This window comes from Fusarium verticillioides, chromosome 4 (assembly GCF_000149555.1).
Source record: "Fusarium verticillioides 7600 chromosome 4, whole genome shotgun sequence".
NCBI classification, from domain to species: domain Eukaryota; kingdom Fungi; phylum Ascomycota; class Sordariomycetes; order Hypocreales; family Nectriaceae; genus Fusarium; species Fusarium verticillioides.
In genome coordinates, this window is record NC_031678.1 from 3,997,442 (window position 1) to 4,021,056 (window position 23,615).

General features: G+C 48.1%; 6 protein-coding genes and 1 non-coding gene across 7 annotated transcripts; 3 read left to right on the top strand and 4 right to left on the bottom strand.

The window, feature by feature from the left end:
- Window positions 1-315: 315 nt before the first annotated feature.
- Window positions 316-8,514, top strand: FVEG_12438 (hypothetical protein; the record flags this gene model as incomplete). Its single annotated transcript, XM_018901781.1, has 3 exons — window positions 316-361; window positions 414-2,193; window positions 2,244-8,514. The coding sequence occupies 3 exons, from the start codon at window positions 316-318 to the stop codon at window positions 8,431-8,433; spliced, it is 8,016 nt and encodes a 2,671-aa protein (XP_018760349.1). The 3' UTR covers window positions 8,434-8,514.
- FVEG_12439 (hypothetical protein) lies at window positions 8,451-10,058 on the bottom strand. Its single transcript, XM_018901782.1, has 3 exons — window positions 9,701-10,058; window positions 9,032-9,653; window positions 8,451-8,985 (listed from the first exon to the last, which is right to left on the bottom strand). The coding sequence occupies exons 1-3, from the start codon at window positions 9,988-9,990 to the stop codon at window positions 8,611-8,613; spliced, it is 1,287 nt and encodes a 428-aa protein (XP_018760350.1). The 5' UTR covers window positions 9,991-10,058; the 3' UTR covers window positions 8,451-8,610.
- A 645-nt stretch (window positions 10,059-10,703) lies between these two features.
- Window positions 10,704-12,645, top strand: FVEG_17264 (hypothetical protein; the record flags this gene model as incomplete). Its single annotated transcript, XM_018906517.1, has 2 exons — window positions 10,704-12,525; window positions 12,596-12,645. The coding sequence occupies 2 exons, from the start codon at window positions 10,704-10,706 to the stop codon at window positions 12,643-12,645; spliced, it is 1,872 nt and encodes a 623-aa protein (XP_018760351.1).
- A 1,155-nt stretch (window positions 12,646-13,800) lies between these two features.
- Window positions 13,801-14,324, bottom strand: FVEG_17265 (hypothetical protein). The gene is made up of 2 exons (XM_018906518.1): window positions 14,251-14,324; window positions 13,801-14,180 (listed from the first exon to the last, which is right to left on the bottom strand). Exon 2 carries the CDS (start codon window positions 14,170-14,172, stop codon window positions 13,939-13,941), a length of 234 nt encoding a protein of 77 aa, XP_018760352.1. The 5' UTR covers window positions 14,173-14,180; window positions 14,251-14,324; the 3' UTR covers window positions 13,801-13,938.
- A 1,082-nt stretch (window positions 14,325-15,406) lies between these two features.
- Window positions 15,407-15,488, bottom strand: FVEG_17266. Its single transcript has one exon. It is a non-coding gene; the product is annotated as a tRNA-Gly (tRNA).
- Window positions 15,489-15,723: 235 nt separating this feature from the next.
- Window positions 15,724-19,150, bottom strand: FVEG_12440 (hypothetical protein; the record flags this gene model as incomplete). The annotated part of the gene is made up of 10 exons (XM_018901783.1): window positions 15,724-16,280; window positions 16,332-16,438; window positions 16,490-17,242; window positions 17,324-17,518; window positions 17,570-17,657; window positions 17,707-17,791; window positions 17,841-17,924; window positions 17,974-18,234; window positions 18,283-18,723; window positions 18,896-19,150. The coding sequence occupies 10 exons, from the start codon at window positions 19,148-19,150 to the stop codon at window positions 15,724-15,726; spliced, it is 2,826 nt and encodes a 941-aa protein (XP_018760353.1).
- A 1,807-nt stretch (window positions 19,151-20,957) lies between these two features.
- Window positions 20,958-22,803, top strand: FVEG_12441 (hypothetical protein; the record flags this gene model as incomplete). The annotated part of the gene is made up of 7 exons (XM_018901784.1): window positions 20,958-21,138; window positions 21,187-21,318; window positions 21,367-21,419; window positions 21,480-21,553; window positions 21,598-22,234; window positions 22,285-22,472; window positions 22,595-22,803. 7 exons carry the CDS (start codon window positions 20,958-20,960, stop codon window positions 22,749-22,751), a joined length of 1,422 nt encoding a protein of 473 aa, XP_018760354.1. The 3' UTR covers window positions 22,752-22,803.
- Between the last annotated feature and the right edge of the window lie 812 nt (window positions 22,804-23,615).

Sequence of the window (23,615 nt, forward strand, 5' to 3'; positions counted from 1 at the left end):
TCCCTCTGCAGCTCGCCCCGTGCTTGGCATCAAGTCTATTGGCTTGGAGCAGAAGCAGGCTGCACGCATGCCACCCATAGTTGGTCAGAATTGGGTGTCCTTGCAGCTGCGGCCAGTTTGTGTGTCGCTATTGTTAGATACGAGAATTCCAAATGTGTAAATGCAATCATCAAGGTTGAAAATGGCACTGACAAAAGTACAAAGCCACGGGGCTGGGCTTTCCGATGCGTCTCTGTTCCGATCCGCAGGCTACAAGCAAGTTTTATCAATCTCCAAAGTTCAATTTACGTTGAGAATTCATCAATTGAACTAGTCATGGATCGAAGTATTCCTGCGACTCAATCAGCTGAGGTTGACAAAGGTATTGCCTCCTGTAAATGGAATCGTCAGTAAATCTCTAATAGTTAACACAGCAATCGAAACCCTCTTTAACAACATCTTAAACCAACTCGCCGCGACAGATGTATTCAGTAAATCTGACGCTGCTAGTATCTTCGTTGTATATGCACACGACAACGAACAACTCGGTACCGCCAATGCTTCCTGTGTTATTCATCTCATCGAATGGCTCAAAGAAATCAGGTCACGTTCTGTTTCTGACCGAGCTCCGCTGCCTCTTCTGTTCTCGCGCACAGATGATTCTGGTTCTGTGAGAAACATTCTTTCGAGTCAATTTTGCCTACTTCCACCAGACAATGTTTCGGATGATGGGACCATCCATCGAGTCCACAAAGTTGTCGTTTGCGGGTCTGATGTCTTGAAGAAATACTACGATGATACTTTCACGGCACCATTTCTTGAAGCTATCAAACTGTCTTACTTGAAGGCAAAGAATGAACCCGGTATACGCGAAACACCTGAAGACGCTATTCGGCGAGTTGTAGAAGCCGAATGTCAATCCAATGGGTTTCACCATGTCCTCACTGAACTCGGGCTTCTGATGCTTCGACGCTCCCACAAAGAGCATCGCACAGGCGTCATTCCGGTCACACTAGATGGAAGTCTTATGGAGTGGCTGCCATTCTGGGACAGCTGCGACGTCGTTCTAAAGCTCAAGTCCACAGCGACAAGCCATCAGCATCAACTCTTCTTCAAGCTCCTAGCACAGATATACCCACAAGAACACAGATTGATCAATCAGTACAAGGATTGCTACGACCTGACTTGCCGAGAACTGCAGAGCAAACCCACGCTCTCCAGCCGTTGGACTCAGCAAGTCATTGATATGGCGATCCTCAAAGCGCAAAGAGCCATTTCTGATATCGAGAGTGCATCCTTTCGTGGTCAGCGGAACTTGGTCCAGACTAGAAGCCATCACGACACTGTTCGTGGCGTTTACGATAAACTGGACTTTCTCACCAGCACAACTAAAGCAGAATTGGACGAAGGCACATTCAAATGTATTGTCGAATGGTTATCTACTTGCTCATATGAGCTTCATCACAAGTCTGTCTCAGAGAAACTGATGGTGGGATCGGGCGAGTGGATTAAAAATCACCCCAACTACCAACATTGGCTATCCACAACTTCGTCTTCCACCCTCTTCATACACGGCGTTCGAGGTTGCGGAAAATCCTCAATCTTCTCGGTGGTTATCAACCAACTTCAGGGTGGAGTTGGAAACAAGAAAAATCTGATGAACGTTGCGTACTATTACTGCTCGGGAGCGCAGTCCGAGTCTGACCGGGCCAATCCCGGTGCCATTCTTCGAAGCATTCTAAGACAGCTCGCAGTGGACGAAACAACCCGCGAAGTTGACCCCGCCGTCGTATCAGAGTACGAAAAGTCGACCAAATATCAAAACAATGTCAGTAGACTCGGCGTCAACGAATGTTCAGAGCTTCTTCAGCAGTTAGCATCAAACAGGACCACAATCATAGCCTTTGACGCCATCGATGAGCTGGATATCTTAGACCGTTCCACGCTTATCCAGGCTATTAAAACACTTGTGAAAGAGTCCAACAGTGTTGTCAAGGTGCTAGTGACGAGTAGAAACGACACGCAGATCAAGAAGCTCATGGAAATGGCCACTACCATCGAGGTGTCTGGGGAACACAATCATCACGATATTATAAGTTTCGTGGATGACCAAGTTACCGCCTTGATGCGTAGTCGGGCGTTTCTGGATCAAGATGCGCCTGACGATCTGCTCAAGAGAATTCGCCATTCATTAATCAGTGGAGCCCATGAAATGTGAGTTCTTGCATCAAAGATCTATAATTCCGTTACTAACTAAACTGTAGGTTTCTATGGGTTGAACTTCAAGTGCAGATGCTCATTCGGAAGAAGTCGGTAGTAGATGTCCTGAATGCTCTTGAGCAAGGTCTAGCAGAAAATCTCGACAAGATCTACGAGTCGACCTACGAAGGTTTCCTTGCTTTGGACGATACGGCAAAAACAGTCGTCGAGGGCGTCTTCTGCTGGATTCTCTATGCGAAGCGACCGCTGACTATCGAAGCTCTCAATGTTGCACTCAGGTTGCATCCTGAGCTCACTGGCCACCCTAAAGATATACGTCTTCCGGACCTGACTGATGTGTGTTCCAATTTGGTTGTTCTTGATTCAGTTACCAATATACTACGAATGTGTCATCCCTCAGCTCGAGACTTTATGAAGCGTCGAAGCATGTTTTCAGAGGTCCAGGCGCATAGATTGATGGCTTTTGCTTCTCTTCGAACGTGTTCTACCAATCTACTTCCGGATCCTGGTGCAGCATCAACCCTTGAAGTGATTGATGACTTGTCGCTTTACAGCGCTATATACTGGCCGCAACATCTCAAGGCGTCAGAATTGAGCAATACTGTCCCGCCCTGGATAGTCAACAATCTGAATGACTTCGTGCTGGATGGCGAAGATTTTGACGTTGATCCAGCTTTCGAGTGGTGGCTGGGCTGGATCGACCGACTTTTGGAGACGCTACCTCCTTATCACAGCCTCAGACTGACCCATGGATGTCTTTCATCAGCTGGAGGACCATCGGCACTACCTACAGCCGCTGTGTTTGGTCTAAGCAGTTTAATAGAGCTAATTTTCGATCGAGGAGACTCAATCGATTTGGAACAACGCATTAATGATACCTATACACCATTATATTTGGCCTGCTCCTTTGGACACAGGGCGGTTGCATCGACTCTGATCCAGCATGGAGCAGACAAAGGTGTACTTTGCGGAGAGTACGGCAATCCGTTACAAGTCGCTTGCTTCAAAGGACATCTAGATGTGATCGAACTCCTCTTGAGCCATGGTGTTTCACCTAGGGTTGCTACTCCGGCGTTTCAGAACGCCTTACATGCCGCATGTGAAGGCGGCCAATCTAGTGCAGCAGAGCTTCTTGTCAACGCAACTTCGATCATCGAAACAGAGGCAGACTACGAAGATGCCTTGCAGATGATTGCTGAGGCAGGCTTTCGCAACATCTACGAGCGCTTGCGCAAGCCAAACATGGCAAGAAAGTTCAGGCGGGGCACCATCGACAAAACACGCCAGGAATCGAGATTCCTTGGAATTATCAAAAAGGATCGAGTGGATATACTGCAATGCGATTTGGAATCCGATCCTGAAATGAGAAACAGTATTCCTTCAGATGCAGTAGCAATTGCCGCACTCCGCGGTCAAGTCAATATGGTAGAGTATCTCCACAGTTTGGGCCTAAGCCTAGAGGAAGAAGGCAAATTTGGCTCGCCATTGAGAAGTGCGAGCCTACAAGGAGAGTATCGTGTTGTGAAAAAGCTGCTTGACCTGGGCTCTAACCCCAATGGCAAAGGTTCGAAAGGAGATGCACTTCAAGGTGCTGCTAGCAAAGGGCACATTCCCATTGTAAAGCTCCTCATCGACAGTCACGCAGATGTGAACCAACATGGTCCCCCTCGTGGCTCTGCAATTCAAGCTGCCGCTTACCATGGCCATGAAGCTGTAGTCAAGTTGCTCATCGAAGAAGATGCTGAGATTTACTCTGAAACGTACAAATTCAAGGATGCTCTTTATGCTGCGGTTCAGGGAGGACACGATCAAATTGCTGCTTTTCTACAGGAGAACTATCCACCACCTCGTGGTCGAGCCTTACCCGCGATCGCTCGTGGCGACAAGCACGAAACCTCTTCGTACTTCGATCACCACAGGTCAAGTGTAAACAGGGATGATAGTCCACATCCCGAGTCTTCTGATGAAGATGATGAGCCACAGGGTGCCACAACCCAAGGAGAAAGCGAAAGGGAAGAAAATCAGAGCATCGAAGATCTGCATCCTCTAGTACTCGCAGCAGGGATCGGAAATATTGAGAGCCTTCGGCAAGGACTGCAGGAACATCAAGTCGACGAGGATGTCATTACAGAAGCATTCGTCGCCGCGGCTAGCCAAGGAAAGCATCTGGCCCTTGATGTCTTATTGGAAGAAGGTCTCAGACACGTCTCGTTTCTTAGGAAGCCAAAGGAAAAGGCTCTCATTGCCAGTGTGAAGGGGAAACATCTAGAGTGTCTCCGAACTCTAGCAGACTCGCTTAATGGTACCATTACTGTTATTTCATGGGGCTTCGCACTTCAGATAGCTGCAAGTACTGGAGAGAGCATGACGGAGAAACTTCTCGACATGGATCTTTTACCTTGGCATTCCACTGATATGAGAGGGTTGGCTACTTCCTTGGGCTATGCTTTACGCGACGAGATTTTCGAAGACACCGTTGCTGCTTGCAGAGACGCTCTCAAGGTCTCCTACTCTTCGGGCAAGAAGCAAGTTGCAAATCTCATCTGGGCCTGGATTTTGTCTAAGAGACCTGAGACCTTGATGGCTGATTGCAAAGAATGGGATTCATTGGTCCTTGTCGCGGCTCAGCACGCCGACGTATCAGTTCTCAGCCAATTGATAACACTCAGGAACCAGTGCGAGGACATGGTGGATAGTTCAGAGCTGCCACTTGGGGATCTTCTCATTAATGCCATTCGTGGCGACAAGACCACCACTCTGGACCACCTACTCAACCGGATCCTTGAGAAGTCTAATGCTTACGACATGATTGCTCCTTCATTTCTAGAGGCCTGCCGAACAGGCTGGACGGATACAACGAAAGCTTTGCTGGATTATGACGCTGACTTTGCTCTCGACACTGACATTGTCATTCGAGGAATAGTGGCAGCCTCAGCAGCAGGCCATGGGGCTTTTGTGCTTAGGCTGCTGGAGTTCCTAGATGATGAGGAAATGGAGAGAGCCACCACAACATCACTCCTCAGTGGAGCGGGAGCTGGAAAGATAAAGGTTATCACCGCGATACTGGAAGACACGAAGATTGGAGACTCGGCTCAATTTACGACTATCATGACCCGAGTTCTTATCACAGCATGTGAAGCAGGACATGCAGATATCGTACAGATATGTCTCGATCAAGGTGCTGACGCCGATGAGACCGTCGAAAAGGCACCTCCGAGTGTGGTTCCAAGGGAGGATGAGTACATAGAGGCACGCAGATTTTTCCGTTCGCACTTTCGGCGTCCACCTCGTGTAGCTGGCCGATTTCCCCGTCCGTCTGGGCCATTGAATTCTGTGCCGCATCCGGCTCATCGATTTCCCAGACCCCCTGGGCCATTTTTCTCTACGCCGAATATCCCTCCAAGGTTCCCTCATCCCCAAGGATCAACCTTTGCCAAGCCACCTGCGGAATTCGACAACGAGGAGGCGGCGAACTCTGAGGACAGCGTGAAATCCAATGGCTCGGACAAGACAATTGATGAGGAGGAAACAGAAATGACCGACGCACTCAAAGCTAGCGTGTGCGCCTTCGAGCGTATCGACGCTATCGAGATGGTGACTGGAGGAGAAAAGCAGTCTGTAACTGGGAAGTCGAAAGCAAAACAACAACTCAAAACTGTGTCACTGATTTTGGACAATGTTTCTGACTTCAGCGATCGCGACAGTAGACTCTCAACTCACCCGCTCCGAATAGCCGTTGCTTCTGGAACAGAGGAGCTTGTTCAACTATTACTCGACCACGGCGGTGCAGATCAATTCAGTCCCCGACAGCTCGAATCTTTGATGCTGGTAGCAGCAAATCGCGATACCTCAATCGGCATTCATATTATCCTCAAGCTCCTCGACTGTGACCGTCGGGCAAATCTCCCAACAGACAGAAACAAATGCCTCGATCCTGCCATTCTACACGCTATAGATACAGCTGTTCGATCTTTGACCGATCCCGAGCGACATGTAGATATACTATCCATCAAGGGCATGATCTCTTCGCAGAAAGCTGCGAAGGACCTGTTGAAAGGCGGACTGCAGAAACTTGTCAAGACAATTTTCCGCAAGTTGCCTGCTCAATCAGCAGAGCCAGATGCCTTTGGAGACGTCCTTCATGCAGCGGCCGCAGGTGGTGATCTCGCTACTGTGAAGCTACTTATAAAGCATCACGTCAACGTGAACCATATCAGGTTCATGTTCCACACACCTCTCGGTTCTGCAGCGGAGTTTGGGCAGGTGCAGATCATTAAGGAACTTCTAAGAGCCGGTGCCGACATTCATCCAAAGGGTATGTCGCATCAAAGCTTCGGTAAACAAGAACCGGCCATCAAAGCCATCCTAGGAGGTCATGCTCCAGCGTTGAAGGCACTTATCGAGCATGGTCTCAAACCTGAAGAATATGCTGGAGACGTTCCGCTTGTTGTTTTAGCTACACAACAAAAGTCTGAGGCCATGGTAAGATTGTTGCTACAGGCTGGGGTTAAGCCCAAGAACCATCCTCTTGCTTTGGTCACTGCTGCCCATGACGGGAACTGGGAGCTGATTACCTGTCTACTTGACGCTGGTGCAGATCCGAATGCCCTCGCCAGCCACGGATTCTACGTCAGGGATAAGCTTCTGTGCAGTCCGTTATATGCAGCATGCAAATCTGGTCATTTCGAAGCGGTAAAGCTACTCTTGGAACGTGGTGCCGATGCCCAGGTCGACTCGGGAGATTTTGACGGTCTTCCTCTTACCATTGCAGCTCGTCAAGGTCAATTCGACATCGCCAGGCTTCTTCTGGGGAAGAATGCCGACCCCTTTCGCCGTAGCATGGGTCCAGTGGCACTCTCTCATGTGGACCAAAACAAGCTGAAGAAACTTCTGTTTGATAGATATGGTACTCCCACTACCCGAGGCGCTGAGCCATTCGAGGCTATATATCATATTGCGACGAATGATGAGTTTTTGAACGCCATTCAGAGCTCGTGCGATGCAAGTCACGGTATTCGGAAGAGTTCTCAAATGGTCAAAATGCTATCCGATACTTCTGATGATCCACAGCGCGTGTTCCTGGAAGGATTAGAGCATACTTCCAAGAGACAAAACGTCAGACTTTTTGAGGAGCTTTTGCAGCACGTTACCCCGGATTCCCATCTTCTTGATCTTGCGTCTCGATGCGGCTCGGTTAATGCCGTCAAGTTGATGATTGAACATGGCTTTAGCCCTTCGACTACCAATGGAGATGGCAAGACGCCCCTGCAGGTAGCCATTGACTATCAAAATATGGACCTCGTAGGGTTTCTGGTTGCAGATCGAATGCGTGTTGAGTCTCAGCAAGGCGAGCCACTGTCGTTCAACTTATGCTCCATGGTAGCTTCTATCCTTGAGTCTTACGCTTGTTCCATGCTTGTTAAGTATAAGAGCATTGTTTCTTGTGAGAAGACAGTGGCAAAGCTCTTAAAAATAGCCAGAATAGGCTTCCCGGCAGATCAAAAATACCTGGATCGAGCTCTTTGCCTCGCGTGCCACATCGGAAGTAGCGTCATTACTGAAGGTCTACTCGAACTTGGCGGGGACATCAAGGCTCAAACCTATCTGAGGCAAGGCCCTCATGGTTACAACTTGACAGCTTTACATGCGGCTATCTACAATACTCATCCCAGCGTCTTGAAAGTACTACTATCACGGCTTCCGGCAGGTGATTCAGAATTTGAGGCTACCTTTCAAGCCTGTCTCGACCATACAAGTCCAATATTGCTCGAGACATTTCTCAATCAAGCGAAGAATTTTGAGATTACGGAACAACATCTTTTGCTATCTATCCAGAAAGAGAGTTGGGAGAGAGGCCCTGGTGAGACGAATATTGAGATGATTCTTGGACATCATCCAGACCTAAAGCCATCGGAAGCTGTGCTGGTAGGGCTATTGGAAACCGAAGTACCATCATCAACGTCGTGTGGTAGCGAACTCCGCGAACTATGGGAAGTTTTGCTCGACAGATGCGATTGCGGCTTGACTGCCAATATTATTGAAGCTATACCGCATAACAGAACTTGGCAATTTCTACATTCGTACATCGAGAATTGTGATGGGTCTTGTATGGGCAGGGTGTTCGTTCCACGCCTGGTTTCAGATGATCCGAGAATGGTGAGGGAACGCGAAGCTGTGTCAGAAGGATCATGGGTTACTGAGTCGGACTCTGATGCGAATGAGTGGGGTTCGTAGAAAAAAATGTTTCTAGTGTTCCTTTTATTGTAGATTATTTAACATCAGGGCTAGTACCATGACAGAGATCCTTCAGTATAGTCCTATCTTGAACTTGAGGTGATATCACAACGTTCAGAGCTTATACATACATACTACACAGTCCCCCATAGCCATCAATCATAGACGGGCTTCACATTACAAACGTGCCTTAGTTTTATCATCAGACTTACGAGTCTTTCTAGTCCACGGCACAAAACCCCTCTTCTCGGCAAACGGAACGTTTTGCAGGATAGGTCCATTAGCAACTAACGGAATAGTTCTGTAATCCGCAACACCTTGCGCTTTCAAAGCAGGCTGATTAGCCCCGATGCAGAGCTCCAGGTTCAGCGCAGAGATATCGTTCCACAACTTCGCAGCAGCTTCTCGCTCGTACTGATATGCGAGGAAAGCCTGGCGGAGCTTGCGGTCTGATGGGTTGGCGTCTGAGTGAAGGAGCCGGCTGAGGCCGTTGACTAAGGCGATGGCGTCTTCAATACCGCAGCATGCTCCTGCGCCTCTGATAGGGTTCATCTGTCCAATGTTAGCTTGAATTCAGTCAAAATGATATGCGACTTACTTTATGAGCAGCATCACCGACAAGAACCATGCGTCCCCAATGCCACCATGGCAAAACACCCTCATCAAAGTTGGCACTACCTCCAGCAATCTTATTCCTCCATAAATCACCGAATGTAATTCCATCTCCAACCGGAACATCCATCCAAGGCTTCGCCGCCTCTTCAGCGTCATTCTGCCCAAAGAACGTTTTCGTTCTCGAAGTCGGAATGCGATGATACACAATAATCTGGGCTTCTTTCAGACCAGTAAAGACCTGAACGTGAGACCCTTCCTGGTACACATTGATATTTCTTCCATGCTCGAGTTCCTTGGGGCAGAGAGCTTTAGCGAATACGCCGGCGTGGGGGGCTTGAAATGGGTTGGGGTTCTCGTCGAAAAGACCTTTGGGTGCCTTGGCTTTCATTTGATCGCGGACACTACTCCAGACGCCATCGCAGCCGATGACAATCGATCCATCTTCTGTGGTACCGTCTGCGAACTCGACTGTTACACCATTGTCGCGGTGTATGACGTTGGTGAGGCGCTTGTTTGTCTTGACGCGTTGGTCCTTGTTTTCAAGCTTGCTCATCATCGCTGAGGCAAAATCGCCTCTGTTAAAAATAGCCATAGGGTATCCGAATCTTGCAGTAATCAGTAAGTTCCCAGCAGCATTTAAACCAGTACTTACAATGCGCCGAGCTCTTCAAAACCTCTGGAGCGATGAATGACACTGCCGTCAATTGATCTATGAACCGCTTCAACCATAGGCTGCGCGACAGCTGTGACGGCTTCAATAATGCCTAATTGATGAAAGATTCTCATAATATGAGGCCACAAAAATAACCCGTAAGCAGGATCAGGGGGAATTTGGGAGCGCTGCTCAACGAGGACGTAGTCGATGCCAGAGACCTGTAGCGCGTGAGCCAAGACCATGCCGACTGGCCCAGCGCCAACGACGATAACTTTAAAAGACTCCATATCCGATTCCCAATAACGAATAGTGATAGTTTGAAGAAGGAAAAAAGAATGATATGAGATTGTATCTGGGGAAGATGTAAGATTGTTATAATTCCAAGTCGCTAAGTCACGCTCAACAAAAAACGTTCCAATCAAAACGGAGTTTTGGCCTACTGAGCGATCGGACTTTAGCTGTGTCCTACGGACTTTTTGTTAGCGCTGACGAGAGCGAGTGCGAGCTAAGACGTCACCAAACCTGGTAAGGATCTAAGTGTGTGTTTGGTCAAGTCGCTCATATTTCGTCACCCTTTTCCACCTGATGCGGAATTAGCACGCTACACTTACTAAAGTGATCCCCATTTGACCTTTTTTATCCTCAAGCATGAAGCAGTTAATAATTAAGAAACCAAGTAATAGGTTAAGTTAGCCTAAGGCTACCTTTATAATAATTATGTATATATTTAGCATATTATAGCAGCGCTTCTGAGACATAGATATAGATTAAAACCTCTAACTTTCAAGCCATTTTTCCATTTGCTGCCTTTTATGCACTTCGCCACCACCATTTAGTCAAGGCTTCCCCATAAGGCAGTTTCAAACACTCAGAGCTTTGTTTATAATTCACATGCTTTCCCTTATTTCTGATATCACTATCTTTCCTGATAAATTCCCAGTTTGAATATTTCTTAAACTTTCATACTGTATTTCTCTCTTTGGCCTTGACATTGGTCATTATGGCTTTGTTGCCAAGCTCTTCTTTATATGATAACCTCAATATTTACGGACGTCAAATTCGTCTACTTGACATTTGTTCTACAGAGCCAGACACAGAATGCCGCCTGGAAGTGGTAGATTTGGATCAGTCACTGCATTTCCATGCGCTTTCTTATGAATGGGGTAACCCTGGAGTCACCGAGGCCATTACTGTCAATGGCCACTCCATACAAGTCACGCGAAACCTAGCAAACGCCCTAAGATACGCCCCCATGCATATAGAGTCTACTGAAGGAAGACTGAGAATTTGGGCAGATGCGATATGCATCAATCAGAAGAGTGAAGAAGAAAAGAACCACCAAGTTCCTTTGATGGGCGACATATATTCTCTGGCCGATGTCGTACTCTGCTGGCTAGGGTTGCCCTCTGAAACAGTTATGCGAGGAATGGAAGCCGTCCAGACCATAGCCTATAACCGCAGTATTCATGGGGCTGACCGCAAGGACCCTCTACTGGACGCCACACTTTGCCAGGTGGCAGATTCTCTCAATACAGAACTTGACATGCTTGGCTCTGTCGTCGACGAAGCTACAAATGAGTTGGAGGCTGTGAATACAAGCGACGCGAGTATTCTGTTTGAGATACTAGCCCGATCGTGGAATGCATGGCCGACAAAATGCATACATGATGCAAGCGATGGCATTGCTGGCGTACTGAGAACTCCGGGACGCATAAGGTCTGATCATTTGTCATGGTCTTCAAAATTGAGGCTCTTGTCCCTGAAGATCGAAACGTTCCACGAGTACCTTTGTGCAATGTATCTACGCATAATTGACGAAACAGAGGAATATCTGCCTCTTATTACTGGAGAACTTGCCGCCCGTCTGACGCGAACTCTACGGGACATCATCACGAAGATAGATGAGTCAGAGGGTGCGGTTCCACGATTTCAAGACCTTACAGAGAGGCTAGAGAAGGAAGTTCTATCGGTTCGAAATACCGCGAATTTTCAATGGTTACAAGATCATACATTCCTCTATCAGGAAATTCCAGGTACCGTTTGGACTGAGACTGGCACATATTTCACGGTGAGGATGTTGACTGAATCATACTGGTTGCGAGTATGGACTTTCCAGGAGATGGTTCTTGCCAGTCGACCTATATTTGCCTGTGGGGACCGCTCCATGTCTTGGTCGTCTCTCCATTCAGTTCTTTGCTGGGCCTATAGGCTGCTCAACGCCGTTCCTGAACAGCGGCCACATTTTGTGCTGCAAGAGCAATGGAGCTTTCTAAAACGTCTCTATAAGCATTATCTTGGTCATCTGAGACAGTTGGCTTCAAGCAGAGCAAAGGTGAGGGGCCTAGAAATATTGGATGATACAATGGGCATCTCAGTAAGAGGAAACATAAACATGAAAGCCACTCACAACTGGGGGCACTCAAGTGCGCTCAGAGCTACAAACCCCAAAGACCATTTTTATGGCTTCCTTGGTATCTGCCCTCTTGGCCTTGTGCCTGACTATCGGCAATCTAAGTCAATTGGCCACGTATGCGTCGACTTCCTGACAGAGTATTTGAAAGCGCATCGGCAAGGATCTGGCCACGTCGAACTTGAAAGAGGAGAGCTAATTCCTCTAACCGATGCGGGTATTGGGCATGGATGGTTTATGTACCCTGATACTCCATCCTGGGCCCCCAACTATCCAGGGATGACCCATTTGGAGGACTTTGACAAGGTTGGGCATCCAATCCGAACGTTCCCGCAAAACGGGCGAGACTTGGATGAGATATTTGGTGGAATGCAAAAAGCTGAAATCATAGGAAGCAAATTACTGGTGCCCGGTATCCTCCTTGACGAGATAGTAGCAGGTGGCCCGCTGCGAAGCCACTTTGCCGATCTTTACCGCAATAGTACTTCCAAAGAAGCGGTACATGCCGTATCGTGGACGATGGAATATATAATGGGCCGAGATAAGTACCCAACGGGGTGCCATCCTCTCGAAGGGCTGTATACTGCACTGCGGTATGGGACCATTGGGAGGCATAAAGATAATGAAGAATCCGATATAACGACAGATATGATGTTTCAAGATCACACTAGCTTTGCTAGAATGCTGATGCATCACTTGATTACAGAAAGCAACACCGAAACCCCGGAAGAAAGTCAACTGAAAGGCAACAGATTGAAATATCTATATGCACTCTTAACAGATCTCAACGTAAGTCCTATAACTTGTTTACCTCTAAAAATATTAATCAAAAACACAAGGTATCTGACTGGGATGAGACTCTCATCGAAATTGTAAACGACGTTTTTTTCGAGCAACAGCTGCTGTCAGAAACGCAGGGTGGATATGTTGGCGTGTTTCCGCTCCATACCGCAACCGGAGACCTGGTGTACTTGCTAAACGGAGCTAATCAACCGGTAGTTCTTAGACGGGTTGACAACCACTATGTCCTTGTCGGAACGTGTTATGTCAGCGGGTTATCAAGCGCGAGGAACTTGTCGGAATACATAAGGGAGAAAGGCAAAACTGCGGAAACAGTAGAGCTCTGGTAGTTTACTGACTGGTTGTACTATCCTAATGATGCTGCGTAAGACTTTATTTTATTAAGTCGAGAGTCTGACAGTATACTTTATTTTAACTGTATTGTACATTTCCTATATAGGAAGAACTTTAACTGGGGGTACTTCTCCATTTACCATAAGGGAGTTGTCAACATCCTTTGAACCAGGTCAGAATATCAAGCTATATGCATCCACCAAGGGGAATCGGCAGTTGGCCTGGAACCTTGTAGGAACAATTGAAAAGATTTCCCTACCGATGCATCAGACGGAGGGTCAGAAGGTATCATTACCATTCCTTATGCCTCAGACGTGGCCGCAGTCTTTTTACTCTTCACTTCAACCGAGGACAAGGACAAGAACAAAGTTGGGATCAGCTTTTTCCATAGATATGAAGATAAGAAATGCTGCAAGAGACGGCCTAGAAAGGGACATTTGAGTCGACGCGAATTAGTCTTTATATATCTCTTTCTCAAGTCGCGCAAGAAAGCGGGGTTGCAGATCGTCCCAAGCCCGATACAGAGGTCTCACACGTCATGTCTTACATGTTTCAGTAATTCCCTGTTTTGATATATACCAGAAATTTACCATAGACTTAAGGTTGCTTGCTCCTCTCTCTCTCTTCTCAAGAACAACAATTACAAATAAATTAAACAAGTCATACTAAAGCACATTACTCCTCCTATAAGCTATTCCTTTCCTTTTGTACTCTCCACGTCGTCCAGCTTCTTCTCAGCCGCTTTAGCTTCATCTCTCTTATGCTTCTTCTCTTTAATCTTTCTCGCGAGAGCGTATGCTGGTTCCGAGGCGACGTAACATGGGAAAAGACACGGGTCACTAATCGCCGCCTCACCCTCCCCGGTTGCGTCGTTCATTCTGGGGTCTTTGCTGGTAAAGGGCAATGGATGCGGTCGAAAAGACATAGCTGAGACTTGACGTTACAGTATCAGAAAGATTTTATCACCCCTGGTAGGAGGCACAGAGAGAATACTTGGACTAACCTGGGGCTTTTGTGGGAAGAATTGCTGACTATGGAAGGGCGGGAAATGTAGAGATTTGACAGTAAGACTTTTATCTATAATGTCATAGTGTAATCGAGAAAAGAAAGCCAGATCCAGCTCTGTATATACTGCGCATTTGTGGCCTTTACGTCATTCTGCATGCTGACGATTAACGGTGGTGGCTGTTTATCGGGCCAGTTAAAACGAATTGGCCCCCAAATTCTTCATCCTCTAACCAATGTAGAACATCAGGACTTGCCGTACTTAAAAGTTCAAGGCAAAACAGTCATCTAATAGCCACGTGTCTAGCTGTCAATAATCATAGCGACATTCGCATGTGCTACCTGCATAAGAAAAGGCAGCCAAATGTAAGCACATGCCTCTCATTCCGCCAGGCGCATGTAGAATGGGGGAGAGAGAGATACCAGCTTTCTTCTATCAGGATTAAGGCCTTTGAAACAACTGTCTTGAGCTAGTTTGATAGCTTGCTGCCGCGGTCTTTTGATATGTTTGTGGGTAAATTGGCTTGCTAGTCGGTGGAATATATGGGAATCGGGATGTCGAGTTCTATGCCATTGATTCTGAACGACACCCTTCGAACAGGCCATTGGGTTCGACCATGGATCCAATCGTTATGTTGGCCACACTCGACAAGAATTTAAATGCGCCCGAAGCGACTTCGCTGTTGATAGTCGGGTCAGTCCGGGTTGCCGCTGGGAAAGGATGTTCTCCAGGCCTGGCCCAACAAGAGACTCTTTATGGTAACATATCATATCTTGACATCTACATCGAAGGGACAGTTAAGCAGGATTTGCACTGGCACGAAGAGCTCAATATATCGATGACATATTGCTTGAAGACAAGACATGAATTAACTACAGGTACAAGAACGCACAAAAGAGAGCACCAAAGGCCAGAGACAGATTGAAAAAGTAGTAATAAATAATAAAGACTGCGTTATGTCCTATACCCTTGCGCTATTACTTATTTAACAGGGAGGGCTGTGGGTAAGAAGGAATGCTAAAATAGAAGAAACCAGCCACAACACAGCCAGCACATCGCACAAAGCAACCATTGCTAACAATACCAGAAATCAACAACAAAAGCAAAAGAAAATACAGACAAAAGAGTAACACGTCTCAGACATCCATATCAATGCGTAATCAGGGAATCGAACCCTGGGCTCCCCGACGTTACTCGAATGGCAACGGAGAATTTTACCACTAAACCAATTACGCTTCTTATTGATGCATCATCACTACACTATTCTAACCCAAGGATTCGGGAACGCCCTTCCTGCAGAAGACTGAGTAGTGCTCTCGGTATGGGCACTCTCACTCTAGTAATTGAGCAATGACACAGGGTCTGAATTACCAAGTCGACATGTTTGACGACAAATCTATTAAGCTAACTAGTTCGTATATCTAAAGTCGTTACCATAACCTATCCATCCTTCCATTCATATATACTCCATTAAGTCAAGCCGAGGAAAAGCGGCAGAGCAAATGCGCAGGAGACCTGCACAGCCAAAGGAACAATGGCATATGTACCAGCAGAGAACTTTCCAGGAGCAATAGTCCAACCCCAGGGCGCACCAAAAGCCATATACATCATACCAGCTGCAAGAACGATGCAGATAAGGAACGTCCACTTGAATCGGTGCATCATCTTGTTCAAGCCGATGTAGATACCTGTAGGACCCAGCTCCTTCGATGTCGATGCCCACTCAATGTTGACCGAGAAGGCGTGGCAGAGAAGAGCCTTGGCACAGTTGATACTGATGCCGCCAAAGAAGAGAAGAAGAAAGGGAAGCCATTTGCAGGCTTCGAGGATGGCGACCCAGAAAGACTTTTCTTTGAGACGGTGGCGGGTCATGCTTGTGGCGATGGAGGCGACGCCGTTGAAGACGACCAGGAGAGAGACCCAGATACCCCATGACGGAGTGTAGAACTGGTCAAGGTCCTGGAAGAAGAGACCGACGAGGACGTAGTTCACCAGGGTAAGGAGCATACCAGCAGCAATGGCGTAGTCTATGAAATTATCAGAAGGATACCAAAGTGAGGTGAAGGTTGAGGACTTACAAGTGAAGATGTAGGCCAGAATGGAGACCTTGCTGGTGACTGGCATGTTACTCCAGAGGAAGCGGAGGAAGAGTCGAGTAACGGGACCCTTGTATGGCCACTTGTAGCTACGAAAGAGTTAGTAAAGATCCGGGACAAGTTGGAACTGTCAGACTTACAAAGGATGGAAGACAAGCTCGTTGCATCCATAAGCATACTTCTCCCATCTGTTCAACTCATCATAAACCGTCAACGATACACCTTCCTGAAAGCCACCATTATGATATGTCGCCAACCGACATACCATACCAGCCATCTGCACTCTCAAACTGATATCAAAGTCCTCAGACACATGCGAGTCAGACCACCACTTAGTGACCTTGTCGGACGGATCAACAAACGCAACACTCTGAATAGCCTTCCATCTCAAGAATGCATTGTGACCAACAAACGGCGCGACGTCTCCAGTGCCAACACCATACTTGATAGCTGTGTAGACAATGTCGGTGAAGTAGGTGATACCGTTCTCAAAGATGTTATGTGCAACTTGCATGACGCCTGAACCGTGCTGGAGGATAGCGACTTCAGGAGATTCGTACATCTCGAGAGCGCCGTAGAGAAGACAATCAATGGGGACACGGGTATCGCAGTCAATGAGAAGAATGATCTCACCCATGCGGATATTCCCCTCCGCCCACGTCTTCCCCTCATCAGCATCAACCATGTTCTGCAACGCCTGGTCATACAGCCGATCATCATCCTCCGCACTCAAATCCTCATACGAACACCCTCTACTCTCACACTCCAACTCCGTAAGTCTCAACATCTCATCTTCAACTCTGTTCGAGAAAGCAAGACAATAATTCATGTTACTAGCCTTTTTGAACTTGCCCTTGCGCACGAAACCAAGTTCGTTGGCGCGGCCTTGGGGACTGACTTCTGATTCGTCTTGATTGTCGACTTCAGGGTCAACCGGGGGCGAGCGCTTGAACCAGGAGAAGAAGGACTTGGACTTGGGGGATTTCTTGTTGGGCAGGCGGGCGCAGTAGCCGATGCCGTTTTCGCGGTAGTATTGCTTGCGGGCGGCAGCGAGCTCGGGTTGGATGCATTGCATGCCGTCGTCGTTGATGTAGACTGAGGCGGTTCCGCCTTGGTTTTCGTAGTGTTGGATTGCTGCCATTACGGAGACCATGGTAGGGACGATGACACTGGGGAGTGAGTCAGAGTGAGATGACCAGTTGAGGAGAGATTGAACTTACCCTCGGAGACCCTCCTTGTAGACAGGCATCTGAACGGTGATGTGAGGAAGTTGGTAGTCCCTGTAGCGCTTAGGGTTGGGCTTGATGGCTGTTGCAAAGGTCAGACTTGATATATGTCGCGTGAGTGAAAGACTTACCAGAGTGGAATTTCGAGTTCCTCAAGCAGATTCCAGCGGGCAGAAGTAGTTGGAAGACACTACTGACGACCACGATGAAGAAGAACTAAGATGGTCAGCAAAACACTAGTTTCAGATTGAAGCGGCGATCTTACCAATGACAAAACGCACAGAGGCGGAGTGACAGCAACCAGGGCAAAGCGCGTAAAATCGCCATCCCAAGACCATTGCCGAATCAACTACTCAATGTCAGTCCGTATTCATCACTTAGCCCATTTTTCAACTCACCCTTGAAACACCCACGCTCTGCGTGAGAATGACCAGCAAGATGACAATACCAATTCGGAACGAGTGAACAAGAAGAGTCGGACGCTTGAGCTCCTGGCCCTCGACGTCTTCATCTCCTTCACCGCCCTCCTCAACCTTGATGGCGGCTTGGTAAACCTCATTTCTCTCATCAATGGCACCGCGGACGGGAGTTGGCATACCATTGACGGATTGATCTTCTGTTTGGGCGTGAAGACCACGAGGCATGTTGGGGCCAACGATCTGCGACAGATGTTAGAGAATTCACTGTTGAAGGAGAGGTATACTTACGAATCCGAGCATCTGCTTCTCAACATTGTGAGCCACTGTAAGAACAGTCCTCGCCTCGTGAGCCCAGATGAGGACACATCGTTCTTGAACAACAATGCATGAACTTGTCAAGTTCACAAGTGTCTCATGAACATCTGCAAGACTGGGAATGATGGGGATGCGAGCGCCAGTGTCTTCATTCACAAGACTCGCCTGGTCAGGCTTGATGCTGTCAAGCACCGAGTTGGTGACCTCAGAGGCCATCGACACGATAGCACTCTCATTGAGGCGATTGACAGCAGCGGCCAAGTCTGGGCTGGGGTCATCTGGGTTGTAGATGTATGTGCCATCAAGCTTCTTGAGGGCAATACATGTTGACGACCAGCCGCTTGTGATGGCAGTAGCAGCAGGTTCATCGAACCATCCTAGAAGCGTTGCGCGACGGGCGATATACCTCGCGACCTTATTGTGTTAGTATTGTGACGACAATGATGCATTGCAGGCTGCGGGTAGCACGATGTTTACCGTGCCACGACATGAATGAATCGGGATAAGTAGGATCGGTATGCAAGGGATGAAAAATGATGCCAACAATATGAAACAAATCCACTCAAATGGAGAGCAAAAAACTTACAACAGGCAGATCCGCAGCCGCGGCGTCGGGAATCTGCATCGCAACAGGCGTACCCGAATATGAGCTATGAGCGGATCTCGACGGGGGACTCTTCCTCGTGAAATACTCCGTCGTCTTGACGGCGCCATGATCACCAGCCTCAAGCCTCTTGAGCGTAGCAGCATCAGTAGTAGGACTCGGCGGTTGGAGAACACCAGTCTCTATGAAGCGAGAGGCAGACTTTTCCGAAGCCATTGGCGACTTTTCGGAAGTCATGGTTCACGTGGGAGTTGTCTCTCTCTCTCTCTCACGGAACAGAGGGGGGAAATAACGAGAGTGAAGGGGGAAAGCGAAGGTGAAGATCTTCTCTGCTTCTACAGGGGAAGAGGGTGGGGAGGGGAGTGGTAGAAGAAGAAGGGATGTTTGTTTGTCCAAGGTGAGGAGGAGGCAGAGGCAGAGAGAATTAGCCGTGGGAAAACTAAGTTATGAATACTTCCTACACACGGCTTATCCGGCGATCTAGATGAAACCTACGCTGTAAGTCTTGAGTCTCGAATCTCCTGTAAGCGTCAGACAATAATCTGACCCGGTCAAGAAACTGCAACTGCAACAGCAAACACAATATTGGTTTTTTTGTTTTTTCAGCTGGCCCATTGTCCTCGTATCTTTCGTAGCACGTTTGTTGGGACCATGCATTCTTGATTGCCAGCACGTAACACAAAACCCTCATGCACCTTGTCCGTTGCTGCAGAATCTAAAGCCCAGCCCCCCCTCGCCCCCCTCGCCCGGGTCCGAGAAGACTCCGTTTGAATCACCTCTAGCGAGCTGATGCCAAGTCATCCACGACCGAGCAACAGGATACAGTACCCGCTACCGTGATAAGAAAGCAGAAGTGAAAGCAAACTCTATGTTACAGAGTGAAGCTGACGACGGGGCCTGTGATTATGACAAGCCCGTGGCCACGATATCAGAGGCCAGGGGAACGGGGAGAGTGGATAATATCCAGATGCTTTTACGAGCAAGGTCGCAGAAGCGTCATGTATCAGTGCGGCGTCTAATTAAACTAGGCTGCGATTTTTTCTCCGGCGCCACCCAAGACAAGTCAAAAGTTAAGTCTAATATTAGAAAATAAGGTTGGGCATCCTGATATCGCCAAGCCGAGCCTCCAATGGGAAGCAGTGATCAACTCTTGGAGATTGTAACGTGTAAGCAAAGGCACGTTTCAGAGCCAAGATAGCAACAGAGGGTGCTCATGTTTAGGGAATAGCGTTATCCGCGGGCCGTAACCCGTTAGCGAAGGGGGAGGGCGGTTAATCTCGAAGGATGAGGAAAAAATCTTGATAACGTCCCGTCCCCTGTAAATCTTAACAGGGGTGCCAGGGTTTTAACGTTTGGCTTCCATAGATGTTGTTCTAGGGGCAGACGATCTAGCTTCCGCTTTGATGTCTAGCGGCATGTTGTAGGGGGTAGCATCGCATGGGTGGGATAAAAACAAAAACCTGTCTTCGCAACCGGACCACTTAGACCGTTGCGGAAGGTTCTTGTTAGTTTGACCGTTGAGGCTTGCGGCCCGCAGAGCCTTATTAACAAGTCTACGAATCATGGCTGTAAGGCACAAAATGTGGCGTTTTGGCATGACACAATGTTATCTCCTAGCGCTCGGAGAGATATCAACATGCTAGGCTAGTGCTCAAAGATGTGAGGACCTTTGGCGATGCCGTTATGTCTCAACAGATTTAGAATTTGTCGCTCATGATTGCCACGCTGTACGTGCATTTCAGCGCGGCTGGTATCAGGACGAGATGCATAATCATCCCAGAAGAAATGAGCTTACGCTTTGGTTCCAGACCCAGATGTAACGATCCCTGCATCGCCTTCGTCTTGGTACTCATATTGTATTGTAGTAGACAGATACAGACAATCTGTCTCAGCTGTATCAAAGTCGGAATTATGACAAAGAGGAAATAAAAGTTTCATGAGGCTCATTTAACTGAACAATTGAATCACCGCCTCGTACATACTTCCCTGGTCTCTTTTTTCCCTTTCCAAACATTGGCGTACTCCACTTTTTTGACACGCTGTAATGGAAGGCTCGAGGACTGCTACGACCGCGGAGGACTCTTCGTCTCAGCGGGTTAATCCGTTTGCGACGCCTGGAGCTGAGTCTACTGAGAATCCATTTGCGACGCCCATTGCTGCGACGCCTATTGCGGAATCTGTTGCTTCGCGACGGTTGACGCAGAGAAATGCATCTTCTTATGAGAGTGAGTACATTTCACATTTGTTGTTGTATCGGGATTAACGCCTTTTAGTTACTGGTCCGCGTCGGCGCTTCAAGAGCAGTCGTCTTCAGGGCGAGTTTGAGAAGCCTTGGTTAGAAGACAAGAAGAAGCAGTGGAATTGGGACAGCACCATTTTCTACACATGCATTTTCATCGGTCTTGGTGAGTTTGTTCATCATAACAGACCTTCCATTATTAACTTGTTTTCAGGAATTGGTGGTTATCTCTGCTGGAAGGAGACCACCGGCGTCCCCAATCATGAAGTAAGTCTCCATTCACTGAGACGATTCACCTAGTGAGGCGATCACCACTAACAAATGCAGTACTGCCTCGTCATGGACGATACCTTCCAGAACCTCAACAACTGGAATCATGAAGTTCAAATGAACGGTTTCGGGTATGTCTCCTCACATTTACTCAATCACATACTAACCTCTTTAGAAACGGCGCCTTTGACTGGACAACAGACGATGAGGCAAACTCATACGTCGACGCTCAAGGCCTTCACATCGTGCCTACAATGACGCTCGAAAGCACAGACATAACCCGCGACCAGCTCCTCAACGGCTTCACCGTTAACATGACCACCAACAGCAAAACCTGGGGGAAATGCACCGCCAAAGACATCAAGAAGTCCAACGACCGCTGGCCCTGCGCAGCACGCAGCAACGCCACCCTCGGTCAAATCATCAACCCCGTGCGCTCTGCTCGTCTCAACACCAAGGGTAAGAAGACGATCAAGTACGGTCGCGTTGAGGTCACAGCGCGTATGCCAAAGGGTGATTGGATGTGGCCTGCGATCTGGATGATGCCGCAGGATGATGTCTACGGTGAGTGGCCCAAGTCAGGTGAGATTGACATTGCGGAGAGTAGAGGCAATGACGCGAGGAAGTATCCCATGGGGAATAATCTTGTTTCGTCGGCGCTACATTGGGGCACTGCTACGGAGAATGATCGGTGGAGGAGAGCGTATGGTGAATGGGGAGGTAAGAGGGTCATTTACTCCGAGGACTTTCACGTCTACGGTCTTGAGTGGAGTGAGAAGTATCTCTTTACCTGGCTCGATGGTCGATTGAGAGTAAGCCACCTCACAAATTTCAGTGAATTCACGATACTGACGCTTCACAGCAAGTGCAATTCTTTGACTTCACCAAGAACAAGAATCTCTGGACCTACGGTGAATTCGCCGGCGAGTCCATCAACGGCTCCATCCCCGTTGATCCATGGAGCAGCACCGGTCGCAAAAACACTCCCTTCGACGAGTCCTTCTACCTCATCCTCAACGTCGCAGTCGGCGGTACCAACGGCTGGTTCCCGTAAGTCTTACTCTCTCCCCAATTCTTCCCTACACCGAGAACCACTTTTTGATCTCGCTCACGATCTCTCGTTTACGTGCGGGGCAAGACAATGTCTCGGCTAACCAATCCACTTTTCCCAGAGATGCAATCGGTGATAAGCCCTGGGCTGATAGCAGCGAGACCCCTATGCGTGACTTTTGGAAGGCGAATGATACATGGCTTCCGACCTGGGGACCCGTCAAGGATCGCGGTATGGTTGTCAAGTCGGTTAGGATGTGGCAGGAGGGAGCATGCTGAGTGGTTGCATCGCCGACACGTGTTGTCATAATCTACGGAATAATGTCTATAGTTGCTATCTTTTTTCATGCTTTGCGTTCGACCTATAATCTTACATCGAACGGGGGGGATCGTTTGAGTCTAAATTCTCACTCTAGATGTATCGCGAAAATTCGTTATCTATCACTTGTATTTTATCTCAAACGTGGCTCTCTCGATCTCGGGGTCAGCATCGGATAGAGTTCCAGATACGCTCGTGCAGACCGTGCTTACATGGCCCCTGAAAATGCTGACTGCGTGCATTAGGGGAGCGGATGAATTAGCCCAATGGCATAATATGCGATAAACTGAGAAATCTCACTTTGATAAGCCACGCGGTAATGGAGGCCCAGGTCATCAAGCCACTGATGTGAAGTGTATATGTGAACGGGCATATAGTTCATAGAGCGAAGCAAATATTGATTCACAGGGCGAAAATCTCCGGTTTAGCGTCGGCTTTAGGCAGGGCACTGTCGTAGGCGCTAGCAATCACTAAAATCAGAAACAACCACTACAAGGACATCACACGAAATATTGGATCGTATCCGCCAAGCGAAATGGCTACGCGCTGGGGAAAAGTCTGATAACGCTGCAGCTAAGGAAATGCAGCTTCTTTGCCCCTTGTCTCTGCAGCAGAACTTTTGATTGCGTTCTCGTGTTTACACTCTTGGAACGCTGTAGCCAAGAGGGCCTAGAGTCAATGGGGGGGTTACATTATTAGTCCTCGGCTAGTGGACAGCGTAGCATCGGCACGTCCACTTCGAGCATCTCGGAGGGTCGCCAAGAGAAAGAACGAGAGGTGCACAGCAGGGGTTCGATGCATTCGTCTTGACCGCAAGCCACACC